Source organism: Cannabis sativa, chromosome 2 (genome assembly GCF_029168945.1).
Source record: "Cannabis sativa cultivar Pink pepper isolate KNU-18-1 chromosome 2, ASM2916894v1, whole genome shotgun sequence".
In the NCBI taxonomy this organism is placed as follows: domain Eukaryota; kingdom Viridiplantae; phylum Streptophyta; class Magnoliopsida; order Rosales; family Cannabaceae; genus Cannabis; species Cannabis sativa.
Window position 1 is genome coordinate 26,568,476 of NC_083602.1, and position 24,726 is coordinate 26,593,201.

Here is a 24,726-nt window from a genome sequence, read left to right on the forward strand (position 1 = left end):
CTTCGGAATAAGACCATAGCATTGGTCAAGGTTCTCTGGAGAAACAGCAAGGTGGAGGAAGCCACCTGGGAGCTAGAGTCAGATATGAGAGCTCAATATCCAGAGTTATTCAGGTTAGATTTCGGGGACGAAATCCTTTTAAGGGGGGAATAGTTGTAAAGCCCGCTTAGTTTAATTTGGAAATTAGCAGTTAATCATGATTAATTATGGAAATTATTTATAGCTATTTAAATAATTTATTATACTGTTATTTATGGAATTCAGAAATGCATGGTTATGTCATTGAGTAGTTTTCATATTTTGCATTTCCGGTGCCCGGTATTTTGGAACTCGGTGTTTGGCTCAGTAGAAATCACAACTTAGTATGTTAGTAGTTTGGGGCGGTTAATTAGACATTGGGAATGTCGGGAATGGCCGGGAATTTAGAATTTCCCAAAAATACCCCTTTAGTATGATTTATGTGGTTTTAAGGTGGAGGGGCAAAATGGTCTTTTTGCCCCATTAGTATTTTGTCTTTTGTGATTTTATGAAATGGAAAATAAATGTTTATTTAATTATTTGTTGGCTGAATTAAGTTGATAAGTGGCTTTTATTTTCATTTCTTCATTTTACAAAAAATATCACAAGTTAGAAAATTGCAAAAAACTCTCTCTCTTTTCCTCTCTTTCTCTCTCGGCTGAAGGGTGGATTTAGGGCTGGGAAATTCTGATTTCAAGCTATTTTTCTTGCATTCTAAGTGTTCTTCATCCTTGGTAAAGCTTCTAAACTTTTCTTTTTATAATTATAGAAAAAAATGTGTGAAAAGGTGATGATGCATGCTTGATTTTATTGTGTTCTTGCTGCTGTGAATTGAGGTTAATTTCAGAGGTTTAAGCTTGTTAGATTAGGGTTATTTAAGTTGTTTTGATGCATGATTATTAGGTTGAGCAAACTATAGCTTTTTCTTTGCAAAAATGTGATTTTTGAAGTTATGTTGTGAATCTGTTACTGTGATGTTGCTATTGTTTTTAATTGTTTTCAGAGACTTAGTTAAGCTTAATTAAGTAGAATTAAGCTGGTTTGAATGCATGTTTGAGGGATTTGCTCAAGTTTGAGTTTAGAACTCAAAGCTTGAGCTTTAATGGCAAATTTTGTATCTGAGGTTTCTGGGTTGTTTTTATGCCTTGGAAATGTTCTTTGGGGTATTTAGAGCAGGTCTGGAAGGTTTGGTATGAATTGGGTTTGATTTGGTTGAGTTAGGAATTTTTGAAAAATTCCTGCGAGGAACCTGGAATTCGGTTGTGCAACCGAAATTCCGGATGAGGGTCCAAGAATTCCCGAGCCGAATTCCGGTTGGGCGACCGTCCTGCCTAGGTTGGGGAATTTTCAGAACCCGTGTTTTTCCTCGTTTTTATGTTTTAGGGGGTATTGCCATGCTTTTTATCGATAGGGAAACTTTTAGTTCCTAGTTTAAGTCCCCAGGAAGTGATTTAGCGTGTCACTTATAGTGTTGTGATTTTTATGGTTTAGGAGCCTGTAATCCGCGCTCGGCTAAAGTTCCGGTCGGGTTGACGGCACACCTGAATTCGGAATCCAGGTAAGATTAGTATAACAGTATGCATATGTAGATTACATGTTTAGCGTGCATGTAGGAAGCCTGTTAGATTACATTAGTTATGTATGTTGGCTTCGAACCATCCAACCCTGTCACGTCGGTACATGTGCCGGAGTATGACCAAGAATGGAGTATGACCGGCTTTGACCGATCAGTGACACTTGGTTGGTGGTTTCGTACTATTGACGTATCCCGTCGGTCTGCAGACAGCCGAGTATGACCAAGCAATGAGTATGACCGGTTCGACCGATCAGGAGGATATAGTAACACGTCGGTACAGGCTGGAGTATGACCAGCAGCCGAAGTATGACCGGTTCGACCGATCAGGTTGTTACGAGTCAATAGTACAGTCCCTATGAACGTTCAGAACTCAATACCATGTTGGACATGGCAGTAGTGGCTCAGTACCGTGTTGGACACGGCAGTAGCGGGACTCAGTATCGTGTTGGGCACGACAGTTAGGGTTATGATCAGGGGTATGGGCGTCTGATCATAACCGGGATTATGTATGAGTATTATTATGCTTTTCTTACTGAGTCTGTCGACTCACAGTTTCATGTTTATGTGTAGGTAAAGGCAAGGCTAAGGCTGATGGACTGTGAGCGAGCTTGTGAGGATTGTACATGTCGGGGCGGTTAGGCCTGGAGCGTACGATCATCGGGACAGCGAGGCTGATTTTTTGTAACTGATCGTTAGATGACCTTTATTTTGTGTATCAGTTAAACAGTTAAATCTTTTTGTAAATGATTTTATAATCGGGATCCCGAGTCTATTGTAATATTGTTTTATAAGTTTAATTAAAAAGCAAAATTTTAATTAACCACGTTTTTCCATAAACCTCGTTGATTAGCAACGAGCTGCACAGCATGTTTAAAACTCACGTAATACGCCTATGTTAGTTAGGGTGTTACAGATGGAGCACCAACTCACTGTTGGATACGCACCAGAACAAAATGGCGTATCTGAAAGGAAAAACAGGACTGTTATGGAGGCAGCAAGAGCCATGCTGCTAGAGAAAGGTCTCCCAAAACGATTTTGGGCAGAGGCGGTAAGCACTGCAGCCTACTTGCTCAACCGATGTCCAACCAAAGCCATGTAGAATAAGATGCCGATCGAAGCTTGGAGCGGACGTAAGCCATCAGCAAAGCATCTCAAAGTCTTCGGCTGCATATGCTACAGTCACATTCCAAAAGAGAAAAGAGGCAAGCTTGATGAGAAGACTGAGAAAGGAATCTTTTTAGGCTATAGTACTCAATCAAAAGGTTATCGAGTCTATAGCTTAGAAACAAAAAAGCTAATAATCAGTCGAGACGTAAAATTTGACGAAGATGCTGCATACAACTGGGAGACACAAGAAGTTGAAAGAAAGACAGTCAATATTCCTCTACCGCCAAGACAAGAAACTGATCAAAATGAAGTTCTTACTCAACCAACAACACAAGAACCTGCACAAGTCATAGAATCTCCGCCAGACTCACCAGTAAGGCGAACAAGACCACTATCAGAAATCTACGAGACATGCAACTTAGTACTTATGGAGCCAGAAAGCTTTGAAGCAGCTCATAAATAAGAAGTATGGAGGAAAGCTATGAATGAAGAGATAAAGATGATTGTGAAGAATGAGACTTGGGAGCTTGTAGATCGTCCACAAGACAAAGATACGATAGGAGTCAAGTGGGTCTACAAGACAAAGCTCAACGCAGATGGCTCTATCCAAAAGCACAAAGCAAGGTTAGTTGCAAAAGGATACTCACAACAATACGGAGTAGACTACAATGAAACATTTGCTCAAGGTTCACGCCTTGACACTATTAGGGCTTTAATAGCTCTAGCTGCACAAAAGAAATGGAAGATTTTTCAACTCGATGTGAAGTCAGCATTCCTAAATGGTTATCTTGAAGAAGAAATTTATGTGGAGCAACCTCAAGGGTTCGTGGTACAAGGACATGAAGATAAAGTCCTCAAATTGAAAAAGGCTTTATATGGCTTAAAGCAAGCTCCACGAGCCTGGTATAGCAGAATTGACAGCTACTTTACCGAGCAAGGATTCAGGAGGAGCAAGAGTGAGCCAACTCTTTACATCAAAACTCAAGGTACGAATGGTACACTAATTGTCTCTTTATACGTTGATGATCTCATCTACACATGCAATAATGAGAAGATGATAAAGAAGTTTAAAGAAGACATGATGAAAAATTTTGAGATGACCGACCTGGGATTAATGCACTACTTTCTCGGGATCGAAATAACTCAAAAAGAAGATGGGATCTTCATCTCACAAAAGAAGTATACAGAGACACTATTGAAGAAATTCAAAATGGAAGGATGCAAGACTGTATCAACTCCATTAGACAACAACAAAGCTCTCAAGAAAGAAGATGGCTCACCGAAAGCTGATGAATCAAAATTTCGAAGTCTAATTGGTAGCCTACTATATCTAACTGCTACAAGACCAGACATAATGTATGCAGTTAGTCTCCTATCAAGATTCATGCATAATCCAAGTCAAGTTCACTACGGAGCAGCCAAGCGAATCCTCAGATACTTGCAAGGAACAAAATTCTACGGAATATGGTACAGAGTTACAAGTGACTCAAAACTTGTTGGCTACACAGATAGTGACTGGGCAGGATCCATGGACGACATGAAGAGCACGTCAGGATATGCCTTCACACTTGGATCAGGAATATTTTCATAGGCATCAAAGAAGCAAGCAACTCTTGCGCAATCATCAGCAGAAGCAGAGTATATTCCAGCAGCACTGACTACAAGCCAAGCTATATGGCTCAAAAGAATACTAGAAGACATGGGAGAATCACAGAAAGAAGCTACAAAGATATATTGCGATAGCAAATCAGCTATAACAATGGCAAAAAATCCAGTATTTCATAGTAGAACTAAACATATAAGCATCAAGTACCATTTCATCAGGGAAGCAGAAGCAAATAAAGAAATCGAGCTCAAGCACTGCAAGACTGAAGAGCAGGTAGCCGACATATTCACAAAGGCACTACCAAGAGGAAAGTTCGAGCTATTGCGAGACATGATCGGAGTTACCGAAATGTGTACCAAGGAGGAGTGATGAAAAGTGCTACAAATTTCTACACTTTTCTTATCTAGAAAATTCTAGTATTAACTACACAAAACTAAGAAAATTAGAGAAAACTAGAATTACCTAGAAACTATATTTGTAAAGAAACTTAGAAAATTCTAGAATATCTTAGAAAGTTAAATTGTAATTCAAAATAAGAAAAATCTAGAAAGTTGTAGTATCATCCTTAGCTCCCTATAAATACCAAGCTTGGGTTGAGGAGCTAGTGTAACAAAACAACCAACACCAAAAAACAAAAGTTCCAAACTATCAATAAAAGTTTACTACTTTCTCAAACAACCCTCTCTTCTAAGCCAAACTCATTTCATATACTAAATCAACAACTACTCATCAACATCACTACTTCACTACATTACCACAACAAACCATTAACCACATATCCATCTATCCCAAATCTGAACCAATACAAATTTATTCTCAAACCATCATATTATTATCCGATCGTGCCCTTTAAATTTTTTGTGTTGTTTTAAATTTCTATAAATTATGTATATTACTAATTCGACATTGATGCGACAATACCAGTAAACAACATACCAAGTCAATTGTTTGTTTGCCAAATAGATGAAAATTAAAGGAAATCTTATAACTCATGAATGTGAATAATTCGAAAGAATATAGAAAAATGTGGAAAATTTAGGAAGCACGATTGGCTAGTAGTAATAGTTCGGGATAAAAGTAGGGCTGAGCATCGGTCGGTTTAGTCGATTTTTTTTCTATATAAAAAATCAAGAATTCAGTTTTCGGTCTGGATTGGTGCAATTTGAAAACCGACCAACCAATTCAGAACTTATCTTAAAACCGACCGTTTTGAACCACGGGTTGGTCGGTTTAAACCGCCCAAACTAAACCTTTTTTTTTAAAAAAAAAAAATGTGATCCAATTTATTCTATAAACACATTATTCTACATTTTATAACTATAAACATACAAATTAATTGTTCATAAACTAATTATCTTATTCTTTTAACTTTAATATTAATGAAATAATAATATATTATTATTATATATTATTAGTAACTACAATATATAAAGTAAAAAAAAAATTAATAAATTAATATATATGTATAACGGTCGGTTTTGATTTTTTCGATCGGTTTATTACCAAAAAAAACCGACCGTTCAATGACGGTTTTAACCGTTAGTGATTTTTTTGGTTTTCCGTTCCGTCAGTTTCGATTCCAACAATGTTCGGTAGGTCGGTTTGAACGATTTTTTTCGATTTTTTAAATTTTATGCTCAGTCACAAAAGTCTTATTTATTTTATTAGATTTTTTTTTTCTAAGGATATTTTATTAGATATTTATTAAGGAACAATGAATTATCTTAACAAAAATAAAATAAACTCAAAAAGTCAATAACACACCACTTGCCTAGAAATTAAAATGAATCTAAAATTAAGAAGAAAAATATTAGTAAATATAATATGTTTTTTTTTTTTCTGTGAGAAGTACATAAATATAATATGCTTGAATACCACGCCAAGAAGAGTAAAATTTAGTAGAAAGAGATAAAAATTATTAGTATAATTTACTAACAAAGAGATGGAAAATTTCCCACGAGGAAAATATGTTGTCATATTTGATATTTAATGGAAGAATAATATGTTAAAAAAAAATGGAAGAATAACAATGTCAATAATGATGATACGATGATATAATAGCGCTATTATTTTGGTTTCTACTTTCCAAGAAGTAACTGACCAAATCTAATTACTGTTTTTTTTTCTTTTTAATCTTTTTTTGGTGTTATGGAAAGTTGTGTAGATATTACCGTACAAAACATGACCCACCAAAAGGAGAAAACAAAGAAGCAAAAAGGGACCATAAAGCTAGCTTGGTATGTAATATGTATGTATGGCCGTCACTAATGGAGCTCAAATATTTTATGAATAAATTCGGGCAAGTCAACACCGTTCGTTGCCCATCAAACAAAACGCCATGAGCTTCAATCAGACGGCCTAAAGTCCAGGACTTGTTTCCTAGTTCAGCCTGACACATTCACTCAATGGAACATAAATTTAAGCAATATAGGCTATGTTGGACACCATTTTCTCTTTCTTCTTCCTCTATTAGGACAAAGCACGGCGTTTTTGTGAGTTCCTAGTCAGGAAGGCAAGGCAAGTGAAGCAATAGCAGCCCATCATTTCAGGTTTTCCAACACCGCCTTTTAACTTTTTTTCCCTCCAATATTGGCTACTTTTGGAATCAAATCGATTTTCTTTGGATTCAATTTTCGGGGTTTCCAATTCTTCTGTAAGATTCTTTAATACCCAGTTTGCGTTTCTTCAATCTTTGTCTCTGCATGTCCTACTTTTTTTTTTGACTGGATGCATGATTTTTGTTGTTTATTTGTTGAGATTTTGGGATTTTGTTGTAATCTTAATTGGTTTTGATAAATTTGTGGTTTGCGAGCCTCTTTTGCTCCTTTTCTAATTAAACAAAGTCCATTTGCTCTTTTGCTATTTGGGGTTTTTTTAAAGAAAAAAAATATAATACATATTTATTTATTTGCTGTAGCTGAATTTAATGATGACTCTTTTTGGGATCGTGAGTAGGGGCCATATCCGTTGTACTGTGATTTGGATTGTCTAAAAGCTTAATTCAAGCTCATGCTCTATGGCTTTGTCTTTTTGTATTGTTTCATGCATAATTAAGCTTAAGATGAGGACCCTAATCATCCTATGATTGGGACTTATGATTGATTGTGTTCTCCTAGTATATATTCATCAAATTTTATATGACTTTTGGTTTGATACTGTTGACGCTTTTAGGTAATTGTTTATTGCATCAATTTTATGCTACTGGCAACTGCTTTGGCTAGTTTACTGTTCTTCTTAAAAGGGGTAGGGGTGAGAATTTGTTGGGTTGTGGTTGAATTCCCTATAATGGTGTATGATGTTGAAGACACTTGTCTACAATAATATTTGCTTTCTTAGATGTTCTTAGGAGAGTAAACTTTTAGTCTGTTTTTGTCATTAATATGATTAAATTCAACTTCATATTGGTCAGAGAGAAATAAAAAGGAGATGCGTGATTGCTTAACAACCAGATTTTTTTTATTATGAAAAGAAGAAAAAAAATCAACAAGTACACATAATGATAATACTATGAAAGTTACTTCTCTCATTTCCTTTTTATAGCTATGCTTTGTTTTCTTTGATATATTAAATATATACATAGATTGGTGAATAGTATAAAGCTAAAAGAAATATGCCATGCTCAACTTGGATTGTCTGTTGGTTGCCATACTGTTTACTTTTTTGTGTTTTCTTGGTACTGTCACTATTATTTCAAGTGTGGGCTTCTGATTCCACTTTAATCCCTTTAATATTTATTAGGGACTCAATTAAATTATTTGGTATTCTGAAAAAATAATATCATTATTGTTTTTTTGGGGTTATTCCTCTATGATCAGAGCTAATTAATACAATATCCCATGTAATGATGTTTTTTTTTGCTACATCTTATTTAAGATGCTGAAACTGGTTACTGGTTACCACTCTTGATATGCCTGTGATGGTTAACATGTCCTACTTTATTTGTTCAAGGGTCAGATGCAAAAGAGCTGAGCTACCTTGGGGCATCTCAAATTATGTCTTTATCTTTCCCTGTTGGCTCTACCCCTATTGAAGACAAGTATACCAAGCTGCCAGATACTTACCAGGTTTCTTCACAAAGAAAAATCATGATGAATTCCTCCATAAGACAGGGTCCTTCGTTAAGTTCCAGTGCTGGGTCTAATGAGCGATTCTTTTCATCACCCTCCAGGTTACCGAGCGATGTTCAAGATCCTATATCTTCAGTTTCCCCACATGAAAGACATTCCCTCCATTCTCTTGTTCCTCAGTCAAGTGGTGGAATGCCACCAATCCATTCTCCCCTTTCAGAAGGGCAATCTACAACATTTATTGATCACATTACAGAAAATAATGATATTCCCTGGTGTCCGAATTCAATTCATGATTTACTTGATTTTCCTGGAATGGTCTCTGTCCCGAATGATCAGGTTGAATCTAGTACTGTTGCTGCAAGATCTCAGGACCATAATCAAAAGAATGATTGGCCAGATTGGCAGATGATTTCCATCAGTGATGATCTGGATCAATTATGGCCTGACCTTCCTATTAGTCGTAATAGAACAGATTCCAAACCAGAGGTGTGTACTTCAACTTAATATTGTTTTGCTGAATTTGCTGGAGTTTTATAGACATGTAAGGAAGCCCACTTGTTAAAGAATATGTTCTTTTTAAAGCACAGTTGAAATTCTAGGATACCTCATTGTTGCTTGACGCCTTTGAAATGTCTCTTGCATTTTCACATTAACAGTAGTTAACTTTTAAAATAGGTGTTTTGTGTTTCTAATATTTAAGAGGACCTAAGATCACTTTGATTCTTGCTCTTAGCTAAAAAAAGGCCTCTGTACATGTTTATTTCGTAGGGATTTCAACAAAAAGGAAACTTGTTTGACTTTTTCTTTTCTTATACCTGAAGGTGTGTATACAATCAGTTGATGCCTCGGTGCAGCAGATCCAAAATTATCAACAGCCTTCACTGCAATGTATAGAGCATGCTACTACTCCTGATCCATTGTGTAATGCATCCTCAACGAAATCCAGAATGCGTTGGACACAAGAGCTTCACGAGGCCTTTGTCGAAGCTGTCAACACACTTGGTGGCAATGAAAGTGCGTAAACCACTTAATTCTGTTATTGCAATTTACATGTGATTAGGACTCAAAACAGAACATTCCTTTCCATATTTACTTTAAATTATTGAAATGCATACAGGAGCTACTCCAAAAGGTATCTTAAATCTGATGAAAGTTCCAGGATTGACTATTTATCATGTAAAAAGCCACCTGCAGGTATGTTAAATCCTTGCTTCTTCTTCTGCCAGGTTCCTTGCAACTTTTATTGTTTTCTGATTATTATTTTTTTTTTTTTGTATTTTATAGAAATATAGAACAGCCAGATACAAGCCAGAACTGTCAGAAGGTAATCAATGACCTTTGTTTTTCCTCTCTTATTATTTCCTGTACCACTGAGGCCTATGGACTTTCACATTTCTAAACATTTGTGCATGTGTTTTCATGGTTAATCTTTTGAATGTTTAACCTGCTTTGCTTATGCAGCTTTTCTTGTCAATGACTAGTATTTTGAAAGATTTCATTGCAAACATTTGCTTATTTACTATTTCATTCTAACTTCTCCAAATATATATATATATATATAAATATATATATATATATATATGTATTCATAATTAATAAGTGATTGATAAGTTGAAAGTATTTTGCCTGTATTTTGTTTATTTTCAGGTATCACTGAGAAAAAATCACCAACAGCTGAAGACGTGAGATCTCAAGAGTTAAACACGTATGTATTTAATGTTATAATATTATTGTTGTCCTTTCTCGGAGATGTAAAGCATAGAAATCTCCTCAGGCTCACAATTTGAAATTTTTTCCCTTGTGCAGGAGTATGGGGATCACTGAAGCTTTGAGGTTGCAGGTGGAACTTCAGAAGCGCCTCCACGAACAACTTGAGGTATATTTGGTCATGCAGCTTTGTTTTCTTGTATTTTCAGTAGAAGCATGTTACATCTAACAGTGTGGATTAGGCAAACACCATATATAACATCAAACATGAAATTACTGTGATTTACCATTTAGTAGCATTAATTGAGTGCCTAAGTTTTGTTCTCTCAATTTCCTTGAATTGCCATTCATCAAAGTTCTACTTGGAATGTGTACTTTGTTACTAATTAGTGTAATGTTTACTTCATAAATGCAGCATCAAAGAAAGTTGCAGTTGCAAATTGAAGAACAAGGGAAGTATCTTGAAAAGATGTTTGATCAGCATAAAAAGATGGAAACCAAGTACAAGGCTTCTTCGTCAACCTCCCATGACAACAAGAATTCATTATCAAATATAGCACCTCACTCGTCAGAGAATAACAAATCCAAAATTTCAGAAGTGGATCTCCTCGAAAAAGGAATCAGCTCGAGTAATGCTAAGTCTAATCCGGATGTAAGTTTCATAGATCCAAGTGAGAAGGAAAAGGCACATGATGAAACCGAAACCTGCAAGGAAAACTCTGATGTTCCACCAACAAAACGAGCACGATGTGAATGAACGGAACAGCAGCGCTATTGCTTAAATTTGTTTTTTGAGTTGAATGATATCCTTATGGAGTTCACTGTTGCTGGAGATGACATTTTAAGCCTGGATATAGATTAGATGAACGGTGATATTTGAAACTGAAAGACCCTTTTTAGAGTTTCAAAGGTTTCTTTCTAATTCTTATGTACAGGCCCCTGACATGTTTGCTTCTTTTTGGAAATGAAGTGAAAGTCTGGTCTGGTAGTTGAACACGCTCCAGTTTCCAGATTAACAATGTCCAAATAGGCTTTAGTTATTATTATCTGATTCTGTTCTGTTCTGGTATCTATAATTTATAATGAATCCTCTGTACAGTATATGTTGGGATATGTTTTCTTACTGTTTTGGACTAAATGGTGTTAAGAGATTTCTGAAATCAAATACTATGACACTCAAAACGTCTCGGATTTATGGAATCATTCTAGTGAAAATATTTGGAATTTATTTATGAAAACGACATTTAGTCAGTCTAGAATAAATATATGCATATGCTTCTGTTGTATTTACTAGTTATTATTTATTCAAAATTTAATTTAAATTGGACTTATTTTTAAATTATCGTTTGAAGATCTAATGAGATGACACAACATTAAATTCAAATAAAATGTGTTTTTTTTCTTTAAAAAAAAAATTGAGAGGTTTTGACTATTTTATTATTTTATTTTGTATTGCGAGAGCTTTATTTGTACTACACTAAATTTTAACTATACTTTAATATTAAAAAATATAATAAACCAAACCTAACTTTTAAAAGTCACTTTTAATAAAGGAAAAATGGAAATATGAGCGTTTGCCGCTTCTTGGTGCTCTATGGCCCTTTTTTTGTTTCCTACGGTTAAGACAGTTTTTTCTTATTTTTTTTTTAGTTTTTCCTGCTTTTCTCTTTGAATATTCCACAAACTTCCAATCAATAATTCAATTATCTCTTCTGCACTGGATACCCGGTTGCTCTTATTTTGTTTCTTCATGGATCCTTACACAAATAAGATGAAAGAACCTATGAAACAAACAGAAGATGAAGAATTTGTTTTCGATTTTACTGATATGGCTTTTGTTGATAATCATGTTGCTTCTGACCATGTGTTATATGCCAAAGTTCTCACTAACAAAAAAGTATGGCTTTCCACCTTTAAGAATCAAATGGCACAACATTGGAATAGCCAGTTCCCTGTCATGATTACTGAGTCTTCTGAAATGTTTTCACTAAGTTTTGGCTGCGCAGGAGACAAGGCAAGGGTTCTACTTAAAGAGCCATATCACTTTCAAAATCATCATATCATACTGCACTCGCCTATGCCTGGATAGAATGTTCACTGGTTCCCTCATCTTCACTCCTTTTTGGGTTCAGATATACAAGCTTCCTTTTCTCAGCAAAACTAAAGGGCTGGCCAAAGCTCTTGGTAATATCATTGGTGAGTATGTGGATGTCTATGAAGATTCTCTCAACGAGGGGTGGGGACCTTTTCTGCGTGTCAGAGTTAAAATTGATACAACAAAACCATTGTTGAGGGGTAGAATGATCACTTTACAGCAAACAAAGGAAAAGTTTTGGGTAGAATTCAGATATGAAAGACTACTTGAATATTATATGGAGTGTGGGCGTTTGGGGCATCCTTTTGATAAGTGCCTCATTTATCTTAAAAAGATGGACAATGGTGAAGAACCAGATTTGGAATATAGGCCTACCATGAAGGGTTTACCACTACCAATTTCAAGTTATGACCGTTATCGATCTGACTTCTCAAAGGGTAATGCTTGGCCATTACTCACTCGTTTGGCCAAAAATTCCTTAATCTCTGCAATTCCAAGTTTGAAAAATCGAGATCCTCCACATCCAAGACAACTGATTAGAGTCAACCTCCACGCTCGAAAACATATGTCGGAATATTTTTTTTCAATTTTTTTTCACAGGGGTGTTCGTTATGCTTACAACATCATCCCTGTAAATTTTTAAAAAATTTCGAATAGTTTACAGTGCCAAAAATACGTTTGAATTTTTTTGAACGTGCGTAGTAAACTGGAATATCAGGAACTCTGTTTTCGGTACTGTAAACTATTCAGAATTTTTTAAAAATTTACAGGGATGATACTGTAACTATAACGAAACCGCTATGAAAAAAATATTTCGGTATGTCATTTCAGACTTGAAGGTTGACTAAGAGGTTGTAATTAGTATTTCTCTACAATTAAATATTTACAACCCGATATTTATATTAGATTAGTTAAAATATACTATAATTCGACTTAACCGACCGACATATACTCCTACTTAGTAGTTACTAGTCTACGTGGCAATTGGTCTCCTGAGCCATATAGGCAAATAATGGAATCAGGTGAACGGAGGAGTATTTTTTACTAATAAGTTGTAGTTTAGGTAGTTTTATCGTTAAAATTTAGGAATTAGAGTTAGCAATTTCCCAAAAAAAAAAAAAAAAAAAAAAGAATGACTAGCTGGAAAACGACAAGTAATTTGAGTAAACGACAGGAAAAGGTTGCAGGCTTCTCTTATTACAATTACCAAGCAAGCAACTCAGAAGTAGCAGACGAGAGAGAGAGAGAGAGAGAGAGAGAGAGAGAGAGAGAGAGAGAGAGAGAGTGGAGTGTCGAGGTAGAAGAAGATGTTGTTCCAGGTAGGAGGACAAGGGACTCGTCCCACCTTCTTCGAGATGGCGGCGGCTCAACAGCTTCCGGCCAGTCTTCGCGGTGCTCTTACCTATTCCATCGGTGTAAGCAAAACCTCTGTCCCTACACCCACCGCCAATTCTCTTTTACCTAATGCTAATAATCTTTCTTATACATGTTTATACTGATACTATAGCTATGCTTCTTAACCCAAACCCAACTTTTCATTTTTGAACACACTTTGTTTTCTCTACAGAATTTTTATTTCTGAATTTTCTGACTAATAACGGAAACTGAAAGAAAGAAAGATTATTGCCTATTGCAGTGCATTTCTGGTTCAATTTCAATATTCTTGCTTTGCCCAGTTGCCCAATTCGTATTAGCTTTCTAATTATGTATGTATTGCTTTTGATTGTTAGCAATTGAAGCACTGCGATTAACTTAGCTCCATTGTTAAGGGTTGTGTGTCATTGTACTTTGTACAGGTATTGGCTTTGAGAAGACCCTTTCTTCATAAGGTTTTAGACTATGAAGATGAATTCTTTGCTTTGTTGATGCTTGTTCTTGAGACTCATAGCTTACGGACTACAGGTTGATCTTTCTAGATTTCTCTCATTCATAAGTTTTCCTTTTGCAAAAAATAAAAGAAAAATCTATATGGCAAGTGTGTTATCCTGTCTTGAGTAATCCAATCAATTATGAAAATAAAGTTTAGTATTATTGGCCTGAAACTCATTTCTTTTGCTCCCCTCACATTCTCTTTAGATGCTTCTTTTGCTGAATCCTTATATGGCTTACGAAGGAGAGCTGTAGATATTAAAGTCAAGAAGGACAATACTCATTTGAACTCAGGTAGTGGGATTAACCACTCTGGGTTAAAAAGGCGTCAGAAAGTTCTTTCAGTAGTATTTCTGGTACATTGTTCTTTCTTTCTGCAATATGCTTTGTCACAAGCTGCATGATTGGTATTTTTTCCTTTAATTAGAGATTCTTGTAAATGTCCCATTCAAGAGTATCAATCAGCCTTTTTTATGTAAGAACTATTATTAACATTCTTTTGCTGTGGCTAGCCTATATAAAAAATTGTGAAATGAATATTTGTAGGTTATACTGCCATATTTGAAGTCAAGATTGCATTCAATCTACAACAGAGAAAGGGAAGCCAGACTTCAAGCAACTTTATGGGGACATGAGGATGAAAGATTTAATGATTTTAACACAACTGATAGAGGGGATGACTCTCTTGTTTTAAGTGCAACCACTGTGACAGAATCATCGGTTAGAGCACAGCTGTTGAAGAAGATCCAGAGAATTATAGGGGCTTGCTACCCATGGGTTCACGCTAGTAGCGAAGGTGTGTAGGCATAAATTTTCTGAGAAATTCTGTTTATTTTATTTCAGTCCCAGAAGTTATTATGTTTGCAAACAGAAAAAATATTACTTAATTTGTTTGGTAGATCTGAAGTTCTTTCGGGGATTTGTGTAGTAACCTTAGTTAAAACAATCCTTTATGAGCTATATTTTTCTTGGCAGGATTGTCATTTTCATATCAATTGTTATATTTGTTGGATGCAACGGGATTCTATTCCTTAGGATTGCATGCACTTGGTATCCATGTGTGCCGAGCTACTGGACAAGAGCTGGTAAGATGCTTTCAGTCTTCTCTATTCAGTTTTCTTTGATTTGAACTAACACGGTCATACAGCAGGGGATTTTTTCATTCATTTTTATTCTTCTGCAATTTGAATAATGCTGAAACCAACCTTTTAATGTCAAGGTAGATGGATACCACATCAAGAATTTCAAAGATAAGAAGCCGTGAACGTGAGAGACTTCGTGGCCCTCCATGGTTGAAGGTATATTACTTCAGTTGGTAGGATTATACATATATATTGCACAGACTTCTTAAATATGCAAAACATAATCTGTTGATACTTGGTATGCCATGTCGTTTAAGTTGCCACTTACAGTTCTAGTCCGATTAGAAATTGATTATTTTTTTTTTTGACATATTTCACTATACAGACATTGCAAGGAGTACTGCTCAACTGTACATACACAATGCTCGATTATGCACAAACTGGGCTGATTGCGGCAGTATTCTTTTTTAAAGTATGAATCTCCTATGCTATGTTCATTGTATCCTGCTTTTCATTCTTTTTCGGTCACCAACTTGATTTCTATGGGATTAAGAAACCTGCTGTTCCCATATTGGAATAAGAATGTAGAAATGACATTTTTATTTATGTATTATATAATTGAATCCTATGCTGTGTTACATTACATTCATTATAATTTCATGAGAATACCTCCCCTCATTATATTTTATAGTGATCTATTTACGTACGATATTAAAAAACTTATGTTTTCTTGTAATGTTTTGAATTCACTCATAGATGATGGAATGGTGGTACCAATCTGCTGAGGAGAGAATGTCAGCTCCAACTGTATACCCCCCACCTCCACCTCCTCCTACCCCACAGGTAAAGCATTCTTGGCTCTTCTATTTCTTTCACATCTTATAAACAATAACTTAACAAATTACTACGATAAAACAGGTAGCAAAAGAGGGTCTTCCGCTACCATCAGACAGAACACTTTGTCCTCTGTGTTCTCAGAAACGAGCAAATCCATCGGTAGTTACAGTTTCAGGGTTTGTCTTTTGCTATGCCTGCATATTTAAGTATGTTTCTCAGGTGAGTCCCAAAATGCTTGAACTTAATCTGGTACATTGTTGCTTCTGCGATGTTAGTCTGATAAATCTATACACAATTCCCACTTAATTATTATTTTCATTTCTTTGGGTAACCAATGTCACAGTACAAGCGCTGCCCAGTCACATTATTGCCTGCTACTGTGGACCAAATAAGGAGGCTGTTTCATGATATGTAGAAGAATATTGTGTGGTTTTTCTAGGAACAAAATCTAGGAGGGCTTTATTCACAAGCCAACATTATTGCCAAATAAAGAGGTTGGAGCAATGTTTTTTTTTTTTTTTTTTTTGACTGAAGAGGTTGGAGCAGTGTTAAACCACAATAACGTGTAAAATTCCCTTTCACTGCTCGGATCTCCTGAAATGTAATTTAGTTATACTATTATTTTCAATGCAAATAATATCTTACCTCAGAAAAATAATGAGAGTTGTTACTTCATAAATTATACAAATATTATTTTATAATTAGTTAACAGTTTTTACATTATTTATTAAATTAAAATATGAGAGATATTAGAATACACCAATAATTGCATATTTGATATTAAAATACATTAAGGATCTACCATTTTTAGGTGTTTGACACCCCTCTATTTCTCAATATATGTAGATTTCTGAAAAGTTCTCTTTGACTTCATTTAACGACTTGAAAGACTTCGTTATCAAAAAGAATATATAATAGGGGAATTTATAATTTTATGTATATTATGTGAAGAAATATATTCTTGATTTTTATTTACAAATTATATATAGTAAAAATAAATAATAAACTTATAAATTTGTATTTAAATTTTAATAAATATATTATATCAACATATTATCACACACTTGGTTAAAAATAAAAAAAAAATATATCATTACAAATATTATTATAATAAATATATTAGATTATTATAGGTCACGTTTAATTATAATTTTATTTATTTTTTTAAACACATTTTTTAATAACTAATAAACATAAGTGTGTTTTTAGTTTTATGATCATAAATTCATAATATTTTAGTTTGAAGGTTTCTGCAATCCATCGATCGCTTAAGTCTTATATTCATTTCTTATTTATTCTTCCACCATTTTGCCTAAATCCGTAATAATTGGTGATTTCGCACGAGTATTGGAGAGAGAAGATATCGCGTATTGGCTGGGACGTTGAGAAGCTTCTGTACGGTTTAGTCGGCCGGCGTCGCCGATCAATGACGACCAGTCGTCTAAGAGTGGTTTCAACAGCAGTCGTCTTCAGTTGTCTGTGAGGGATTCAAGAGCAGTCGTTTGAGAGTGGTTCAGTTCGTCTCAACGACGTCCTCCGTTGTAGATTTTTGTTTTTATTTATTAATTTACTATTATTAGTTTTATTCCAATTAATGTTGTTATGTGGTTAGAATGATAAGGAGTTCATTTGTTAATTAATTTTAATGTTGTAATCGTGTTTATGTGTTGAAATTAATTTAGTTTTTCCCATTAGTCTTGTCTTTTGACATGGTTCTTTAGTCTTTTCCTTTCATTTTTTTCTATTAGTCTTGTCTTTTAACATGGTTTTTTAGTCTTTTCCTTTTAGTTTTTTCTAGTTCGAGTCTTGTCTTTTTGCATGGATTGTGTAGCTCGGAATCATCATGGTGCTATAGTAGAAGCATTCAAGAAGGGGAAGATTGGATGTGTTTAACCCGAAATTTCTGAGATAATAGGCATTAAAGAAGCCTTGGGTTGGATTGCAACTCATTCGTGGGATGGAGTCATGATGGAAACAAATAGCTTGGTGTGTATCCAAGCGATTCAGAGCGGTATTTTTATGCCTTCACAGTCTGGTCTTATTATTCAAGATGTTCGAAATTCGCTTTTGGCTTTATCTTTTATTGATTTGTGTTTTGTAAAATGATCTGCAAATAAGTTGGCTCATTGCTTGGTAAGATACTCTTGTTTCTCTACAGGTCGTAGGTCGTGTGCTTCAGTTGGAGGACTGTTCCTCTGAAGTGCGTTCTATTGTTTTGAGCGAATTTATTAATTAATAGATCTTATGATTTTTATTCAAAAAAAAAAAAAACATAAACATAAAGTGTTATTTAAAGTTTTTATTCAAACAAATAAATAAATAGGTTTTATGTTTCAATATATATATATATATATATGGGTGACTATTCAATGGTTACATTTTTATTGTAACCATATGGTTACATTTTTCTTTAACCTGTAATAGCAGGTTACTAATAGGTAGACTTTCTTTTTTTAGATTTAATTAATTATAATTAACTATTTTCTTAAAATAATTAATTAAATAGTAGACATTCTTTTTTTAGAATTATTAATTATAATCAACTATTTTCTTAAAATAATTAATTAAATTTAACAAGACCTCTTTTAGCAACTAATATTTATATTTAAATCTTTACTTGAATTATTTTAATAATTAAGCCATTTAATTATAATATTTATAATAAAATTTATTTTTTTTACAAAAATTAAACTTCTTTTGACACAAATTAAAATTCTCTTCTTATAATAAATTTTCAAATAATTAATTATTTTTAAATGATATTGAATTATTTTGTTACAATTATATGAACTAAGTATGAGACCTCAAGCTAATCAATCAATAACAAGTGCATCCATTTTTTTTTCTAAAAAATCCTTCAACTTATGTCATTTTTTACTTTTTAAATATTTAAATAAAAAAATTAAATAATTAAGTGTAATAATTTAAAATTAAGATTACAAGTATAATAAAATTTAAATTATGAAATAATATGTGTATAATTTTAAATTATAAAAAGTTTTGCTATAAAATTTTAAATAATTTAAGTATAAAAAAATAAATTGCTAAAAGATCCTTATATAGTAATAAATTGTAAAAAATTAATTAATAATTATAATTAATTTAATTTTAAAATATAATTAATCTTAATTAAAGTTTTATAAGGAAATAAATGATTAGGTTACTTTCAGGTTACAAGTTATTTATTATTTATTTTTATTTAATTTCCAAATTAATCACAACTATTTAATAGTAATCCAATGGCTTAAAAAAATGTAACCATAATAGTTACAATAAAAATGTAACCATTGAAACCTTTTCTAATATATATATATATATATATATATATATATATACATGTGGATATTTATTTATTGTATTGTAACTAACTATTATAGGAAGAAATATTCTAACTAAGGATATTATAATATTTTATTTTAAATGTACCTTTTTAAATAAATATGTACCTACTTATTTATTTTCAATTTAAGAAAATATTTAAATTGCAATCATAAATATAAACATTACTAAAGATATCTTTCTAAGTAATAATAATAAAAAATTTCTCTAGCTAAATCTAATAAAAATTTCAAAAGAATTAAAATATATAATTAATAACTAAATTTTCTATCCATAAATATTTATTCGGTTTTCTTTTTTATTTTTTAAAATTTAATTTTAATTAATAATTTATAATATGTGTAATAAAATTATAATCTTATTAAATATATATTTATTATTTATATATATTATCAATTTTTACTTATTGTCTTTTGTTAAATTTTATTTATATTTTTGGCGAATAATTTAAACAACCGCTCGCGAAGCGCGGCATGTTTCTTAGTTTGTATTATAAATACGTGTGTTAAAACACACTTATTTCTGGTGTTTGTATGTGGCACACACGTAATTTGTTATTGTCACAACTATTTTAAATTAAAAATCAACAGTAAGTCATTTAAAATAAGAATTAAAAAAAATATAATTAATAGACGACGTTACAGCATCCACGTAGCGGAGCTAATCAAGCATATTATAATACCTCATATTTTTAGTTAAAAAATATACTTCTATATAATACCTCATATTTTAATTTTCTTTAAAATTAAATATAATATTTTTATGTTAATTAAAGTAATAAATTAATATAAAAAGTGAGAAATGCTAAAAGATACCTAACACCCTTTCATGTGTCAATATCGCTATTGGTCTAATTAAGTATCAAGTCCCATAAAGTTTAATGTAATAATTTTTAGAGAGTATCGCTAGCCAATCGCAAGACGACAGATCAAAAGGTGCTAGACACTAATAATACCCAATAACAAAAAGTAATTAATCAAAGAGAAAAAGAGAGAATTTTGAGTAAATGAATAAATAATACACAATACAGATTTTGCTTTCCCTATAGAACTATTTGAAGGAGTTAATGGAGTGGATTATATCCATGATTCTCAATTTTTTTTATTTTTTTTAGAAGATGCCCTTTTAAAAGGGAGTGCTCAATAAATAGTGTTGAACTAAGTTTATTTTATAGAATAATTTGTGGTATAAATATTTAAATTTAACTTAGTTGCAAATAAATACTTAAGTTTAATTTTTGACGGTAATAATACCTAAATTATATTTCTGGAACTCTATAGGTACATAACCGTTAAATGTTAAGCCATCATATCCACGTGTCATTTTCTTATTGGTATATTTGAACTATTTTTTTAAAATAATAAAATTTAATAATTTGGACCAATTAAGAATTGCCACATGGCAATTAATTTAACCAGGTACCTACAAAAATTCTAAAATTATAACTTAGGTATTATTACCGCCAAAAATTAAATTTAGGTATTTATTTACAACTGGGAGTTAAACTTAGGTATTTATGCCGCAAATTACTCTATTTTATTTTTATTTTGCTTCTCTCTTATTCTTTTAATTTATTTATTCTTTTATTTGTGTAAAAAATATCATTTAAATAATATAAAGAAAAGAGAAAATTATGTAGAGAGTAAATACCATTTTGGACCTTATGTTTTACAAAAGTTACCAATTAGACTCTCTATTTTGTTAAATGACAAAATAGACTCTGTATTTTCTATAATTATACAAATAAGATCCTCAAACTGTTTTTTTTTAATCAAAATAAAACTTAATAATAATAATCTGATCTAGTAGAGATATTATGAAAAAATTAGTTACATTTTCTATATCTGTTCATGTTAGAATTTGTCTTAAAGTTGGTTAAATTAAAAAAAATAAAATTTTTGAAAATTGAACTCGGGTCCTATTTTTACTATTTTAGAAAATATAGAGTCTATTTTGTCATTTAACAAAATAGAGGATCAAATTAGTACTTTTACAAAATACAAGATCCAAAATGATATTTATCCTGATGTAGAAGTTTATGTATGACTCATATAAATGTGTTAGGTAAAATAAAAAAAGTAAGATTTTAATAAAATATTTTAAAGAGTAGAGTTGAAAAAAATTAGGAGAGTACTTTGCCCCAATACATTTAACCATAGAAGGAGAGGGATGAGATAGACAATAAAATATACATTATAAATATAAATTTTCACATAAAATTTATATTATATTTATATAAAAACAATTCATAAAACTATACCATTTGAAATATCAATAATTTAACTAATTACATAGTCTACTTATTATAAATTTCAAATATCCATTGAAAATAATATGGGGGAAAGAAAGCAAAAAAAAAACAACGGCTAACATTGTTACTACTAATTCAGTTGGTAAACTTCAGCAAACAGCCACGTCCAAAGCTGTGTCTAGTTTGGCCTCAAATGGAGTAGACTTAAAATTTACAATTTGATCCTACAACCCCACAAAAAACATAAAATAAAATAAGACTTTTTAACTTTGCACAAGAAAGAAATATTCATTAGATATGTATATATATTTCTTTAAAAAAAAAACACTAACCTTTTCAGTTGTAACAGATTTGGTCCCTTTGCAAGAAGAGCTTGAATCCATACTCTGACCAGTATGAATCCAGTAACTCCCAACAGTACCTATTTCAGGTGTTGCTTCACTGCTCTTGCTTCTTAACCCTCTTGAAGATGAAGAAGAAGAAGAAAATGATGGTGAAAATTCAGACAATTCTCCTAAAACTCGCCTCTGTTTTATACTGCTAGATGAGTTTTCTTTCTCAGACTCTGAGTCTTCAGAAGAGTGGCCAATACTACCATTGGATTTAGGTGTTGCTTCTGATCCAACCAACCAGCTAGATAGGCTGGTGTCTACCCCAACTTCTTGCTCTGCAGCCTTTACTTCACTAAACTTGGGTTTTGAATTGTGTCTTTCCACCTTGAAACTTGGCTCTAAACTGATACTGTTCTCTTTCTCTTGATGATGCTTCACACGCTGGGAATGTGATATTGGAAGTGGTGTCTCTTCTTTGAACACTTCCCATTGAGTGAAATTTTCAATTGGGCTCAACACTGAAGAATGACCAAATCGAGACCTTTTTACGCCATTTTGACTTGACCCAATTGCCTTAACTTTCTCCTCAGAAAGACTAGGGACTGGCATTGGACTACTAACCTCTTTTTCACCCTTCTCAACATCACACACTTGTTTCCTAGAATCTATAGATAAAGAAAACAGTGATTCAGAAGATTCCTCTTGCAGCACTAGCCCTTTATCATCAGCCTCGCTATTTTCATCTTCTTCCACATTGCTATCTTCTCCTCCTCCAATATCTTCACATTCATCAGTACTTTTTCTGCAATTTTGGTACCTATTATTTGGAACATAAGACCCAACAATAGTATCCAAAATGGGTTTCATTTCTTTTAGCTTTTCTTCATTTCCACTCTTCTTCTCCTCATTACTTTCCACCAAATCACAGCTACTTTCCTTAGTAGATGGCTCCTCACAAGTCTTAACATTCAAATTAAAGGTTACCCTTTTCTTGGAACAACAATTTCCTTCCTCCTCAACCTCATCTCTGAGTTATTCAAACACATAGACAAAGATATAAAAGATCAATAAAACAATTCCCACTAAAATAACACAAAATTCAGATAAATCCCATCTTAAGAAACAGCTTACTTTGATTCTCTTATGAATTCTGTGAGTTGTCCAGCCTGTTCTTGCTTTGGTGGTTCAATGAGTTGAGGCGATTCAGTAGTCTTAAGGGCCTAAAATATCTCAGATAAGATACATAAATTTCAATGAAAAGTGGCCAAGTAAAATAAATAAATTAAAAAAGTAAACTGTATTGGTGAGCTTACTTGGTATTTGGAGTGAGTTGCGTTATCTGAGTGTTGATGTTTTGGGCGATTAGAAGTAGTGAAGCAAGCTAGAAAGCAGACCATGATTAAAGCAGCCGCAATGTGTGAGTTGAGCTTAGTAGAGCCTTGGAGGTGAGTGTGAGTGGGTACCTTTTTGATCTCGAAATGAAGACTGGTTTAGAAAGTTTTGTCAATGGAGATGAAAAGGGGTCTGAAATGTGACCGTTGGGAGTTATTCTCTCTCTCTCTCTCTCTGAGTTCTGAAATGTGACCGTTGAGATTTCATTCAATTACCTTTATTTATCTACCATATCATATTATTCACTATCACTGTCGAGGTCAGAGGTCAGACTGAATCCCATGTTCTATCATAAAATGCCCACTTCAAATTATTACCCCACTTCAAATTATCTCAAAAAAAAAAAAAAAAAAAAGTCTAAAATATTATTTGAAAAAATTTGTAACATGATTCTTTGTCATGGTCTTTAATGTTTTTTTTTTTTTTTAGCAAATTCAGAATCTGAGTGGAAGAAATTTATAGGTGGAGACTAAATATTCTAAAATAACAAAATCATGAATACAAGTAAATCATTTATGTAGCTTTGGCTATTTTTAACCATGGTTTCTTTAAAAAGAATCACTAAATTGAACATTATTAATTTTAAAATTATAATATTAAAAAAAACTAAAAACTAAAATAAAATTAACGTGACTTGACATATAACATCTATCTAGTATATATATATAGAAATAAATACATAAAATACTTAATTAATTTTATAAAATAAATAATACATAAGATTTTTGAAGTAGCAAATTTATATAAATTGCAAAATTTAAGAAAAATACATTAATAATTAATGTTTGTCTTAAAAGTAATAATTTAATAGTGAAATAATATTTTTGTGAATTAATATGGAAGAACTAAAATTATTAACATTTTTAAAATTACCTTCTGGGGAGGTCCATTTGATACTCAAAAACTGCTCAGCAACAGTCGGACAAGTGGGGAATGTTGGGGTGAACCAAAAAAGTTTGGGTAGAGCCGAATCTAAACATTGGCTAGGTAAGCGTCCTGTAGTAAGAGGAGTAGTTATGAACCCTGTAGACCATCCCCATGGGGGTGGTGAAGGGAGGGCCCCAACTGGTAGAAAAAAATCAACAATCAGACATTGCCCAAAATCCAGTTCTTACAGATAAATGCTCAATACCCAAGTAGGCTTGCAAGGTTGATTATAATCAAGTGCTTTATGGGTCGTCTCAGACCTTTCAATTGGGCTTTATCCCCCCAAATAGCGAGACTTTTTGTATACAAAGAATTTACTTGTTACTAATTGAATTTAGCCTTTGTTCTTCTTTAGATCTCTTGTGTAAAGACCGCTTAGTTTTAATTTGAAAATTAGCATATAATTAGGGCTTTGTTATGAAAATTAATTATTAATATTGAATTAATTATTTATGATGATTTATTTGAATTCAGAATGCATTTTTATGTCACATATAGAAATTTCACAATTTTGCATA

The 24,726-nt window shown here is 32.7% G+C and overlaps 3 protein-coding genes across 4 annotated transcripts; 2 read left to right on the plus strand and 1 right to left on the minus strand.

Moving 5' to 3' along the window:
* The first annotated feature begins 4,400 nt into the window (after positions 1 to 4,400).
* On the plus strand, positions 4,401 to 11,335 carry LOC133029026 (protein PHR1-LIKE 1-like). The gene is made up of 10 exons (XM_061109278.1): positions 4,401 to 4,580; positions 6,464 to 6,544; positions 7,479 to 7,617; positions 8,256 to 8,863; positions 9,199 to 9,391; positions 9,495 to 9,571; positions 9,662 to 9,701; positions 10,025 to 10,082; positions 10,184 to 10,253; positions 10,500 to 11,335. Exons 1-10 carry the CDS (start codon positions 4,401 to 4,403, stop codon positions 10,839 to 10,841), a joined length of 1,788 nt encoding a protein of 595 aa, XP_060965261.1. The 3' UTR covers positions 10,842 to 11,335.
* A 1,963-nt stretch (positions 11,336 to 13,298) lies between these two features.
* LOC133034899 (peroxisome biogenesis protein 12-like) lies at positions 13,299 to 16,622 on the plus strand. 2 transcript variants are annotated; one of them, XM_061110392.1, is made up of 10 exons: positions 13,383 to 13,594; positions 13,976 to 14,081; positions 14,256 to 14,404; positions 14,595 to 14,844; positions 15,024 to 15,133; positions 15,272 to 15,346; positions 15,516 to 15,602; positions 15,887 to 15,973; positions 16,049 to 16,186; positions 16,311 to 16,622. In XM_061110392.1, the coding sequence occupies exons 1-10, from the start codon at positions 13,487 to 13,489 to the stop codon at positions 16,380 to 16,382; spliced, it is 1,182 nt and encodes a 393-aa protein (XP_060966375.1). In that variant the 5' UTR covers positions 13,383 to 13,486; the 3' UTR covers positions 16,383 to 16,622. The 2 variants fall into 2 exon arrangements, with proteins under 2 accessions (XP_060966374.1, XP_060966375.1); XM_061110391.1 differs by lacking the exon at positions 13,976 to 14,081 and having other exon boundaries at positions 13,299 to 13,594.
* A 4,914-nt stretch (positions 16,623 to 21,536) lies between these two features.
* Positions 21,537 to 23,444, minus strand: LOC133034900 (uncharacterized). The gene is made up of 4 exons (XM_061110393.1): positions 23,203 to 23,444; positions 23,021 to 23,109; positions 21,890 to 22,916; positions 21,537 to 21,781 (listed from the first exon to the last, which is right to left on the minus strand). Exons 1-4 carry the CDS (start codon positions 23,284 to 23,286, stop codon positions 21,707 to 21,709), a joined length of 1,275 nt encoding a protein of 424 aa, XP_060966376.1. The 5' UTR covers positions 23,287 to 23,444; the 3' UTR covers positions 21,537 to 21,706.
* Between the last annotated feature and the right edge of the window lie 1,282 nt (positions 23,445 to 24,726).

Excerpts from the sequence above, each read along its gene's own strand:
- LOC133034900 (XM_061110393.1), bottom strand. The coding sequence starts at position 23,286 with ATGGTCTGCTTTCTAGCTTGCTTCACTACTTCTAATCGCCCAAAACAT. Across the intron at positions 23,110-23,202 it reads CAACTCACTCCAAATACCAA|GCCCTTAAGACTACTGAATC; the intron begins GTAAGCTCACCA and ends GAGATATTTTAG. Across the intron at positions 22,917-23,020 it reads GAATTCATAAGAGAATCAAA|AGATGAGGTTGAGGAGGAAG; the intron begins GTAAGCTGTTTC and ends TGAATAACTCAG.
- LOC133029026 (XM_061109278.1), top strand. The coding sequence starts at position 4,401 with ATGGGAGAATCACAGAAAGAAGCTACAAAGATATATTGCGATAGCAAA. Across the intron at positions 6,545-7,478 it reads GGGACCATAAAGCTAGCTTG|GTAATTGTTTATTGCATCAA; the intron begins GTATGTAATATG and ends TGACGCTTTTAG. Across the intron at positions 7,618-8,255 it reads GTATGATGTTGAAGACACTT|GGTCAGATGCAAAAGAGCTG; the intron begins GTCTACAATAAT and ends TATTTGTTCAAG.
- LOC133034899 (XM_061110391.1), top strand. The coding sequence starts at position 13,312 with ATGACTAGCTGGAAAACGACAAGTAATTTGAGTAAACGACAGGAAAAG. Across the intron at positions 13,595-14,255 it reads CTCTTACCTATTCCATCGGT|ATGCTTCTTTTGCTGAATCC; the intron begins GTAAGCAAAACC and ends CATTCTCTTTAG. Across the intron at positions 15,603-15,886 it reads CGGCAGTATTCTTTTTTAAA|ATGATGGAATGGTGGTACCA; the intron begins GTATGAATCTCC and ends ATTCACTCATAG.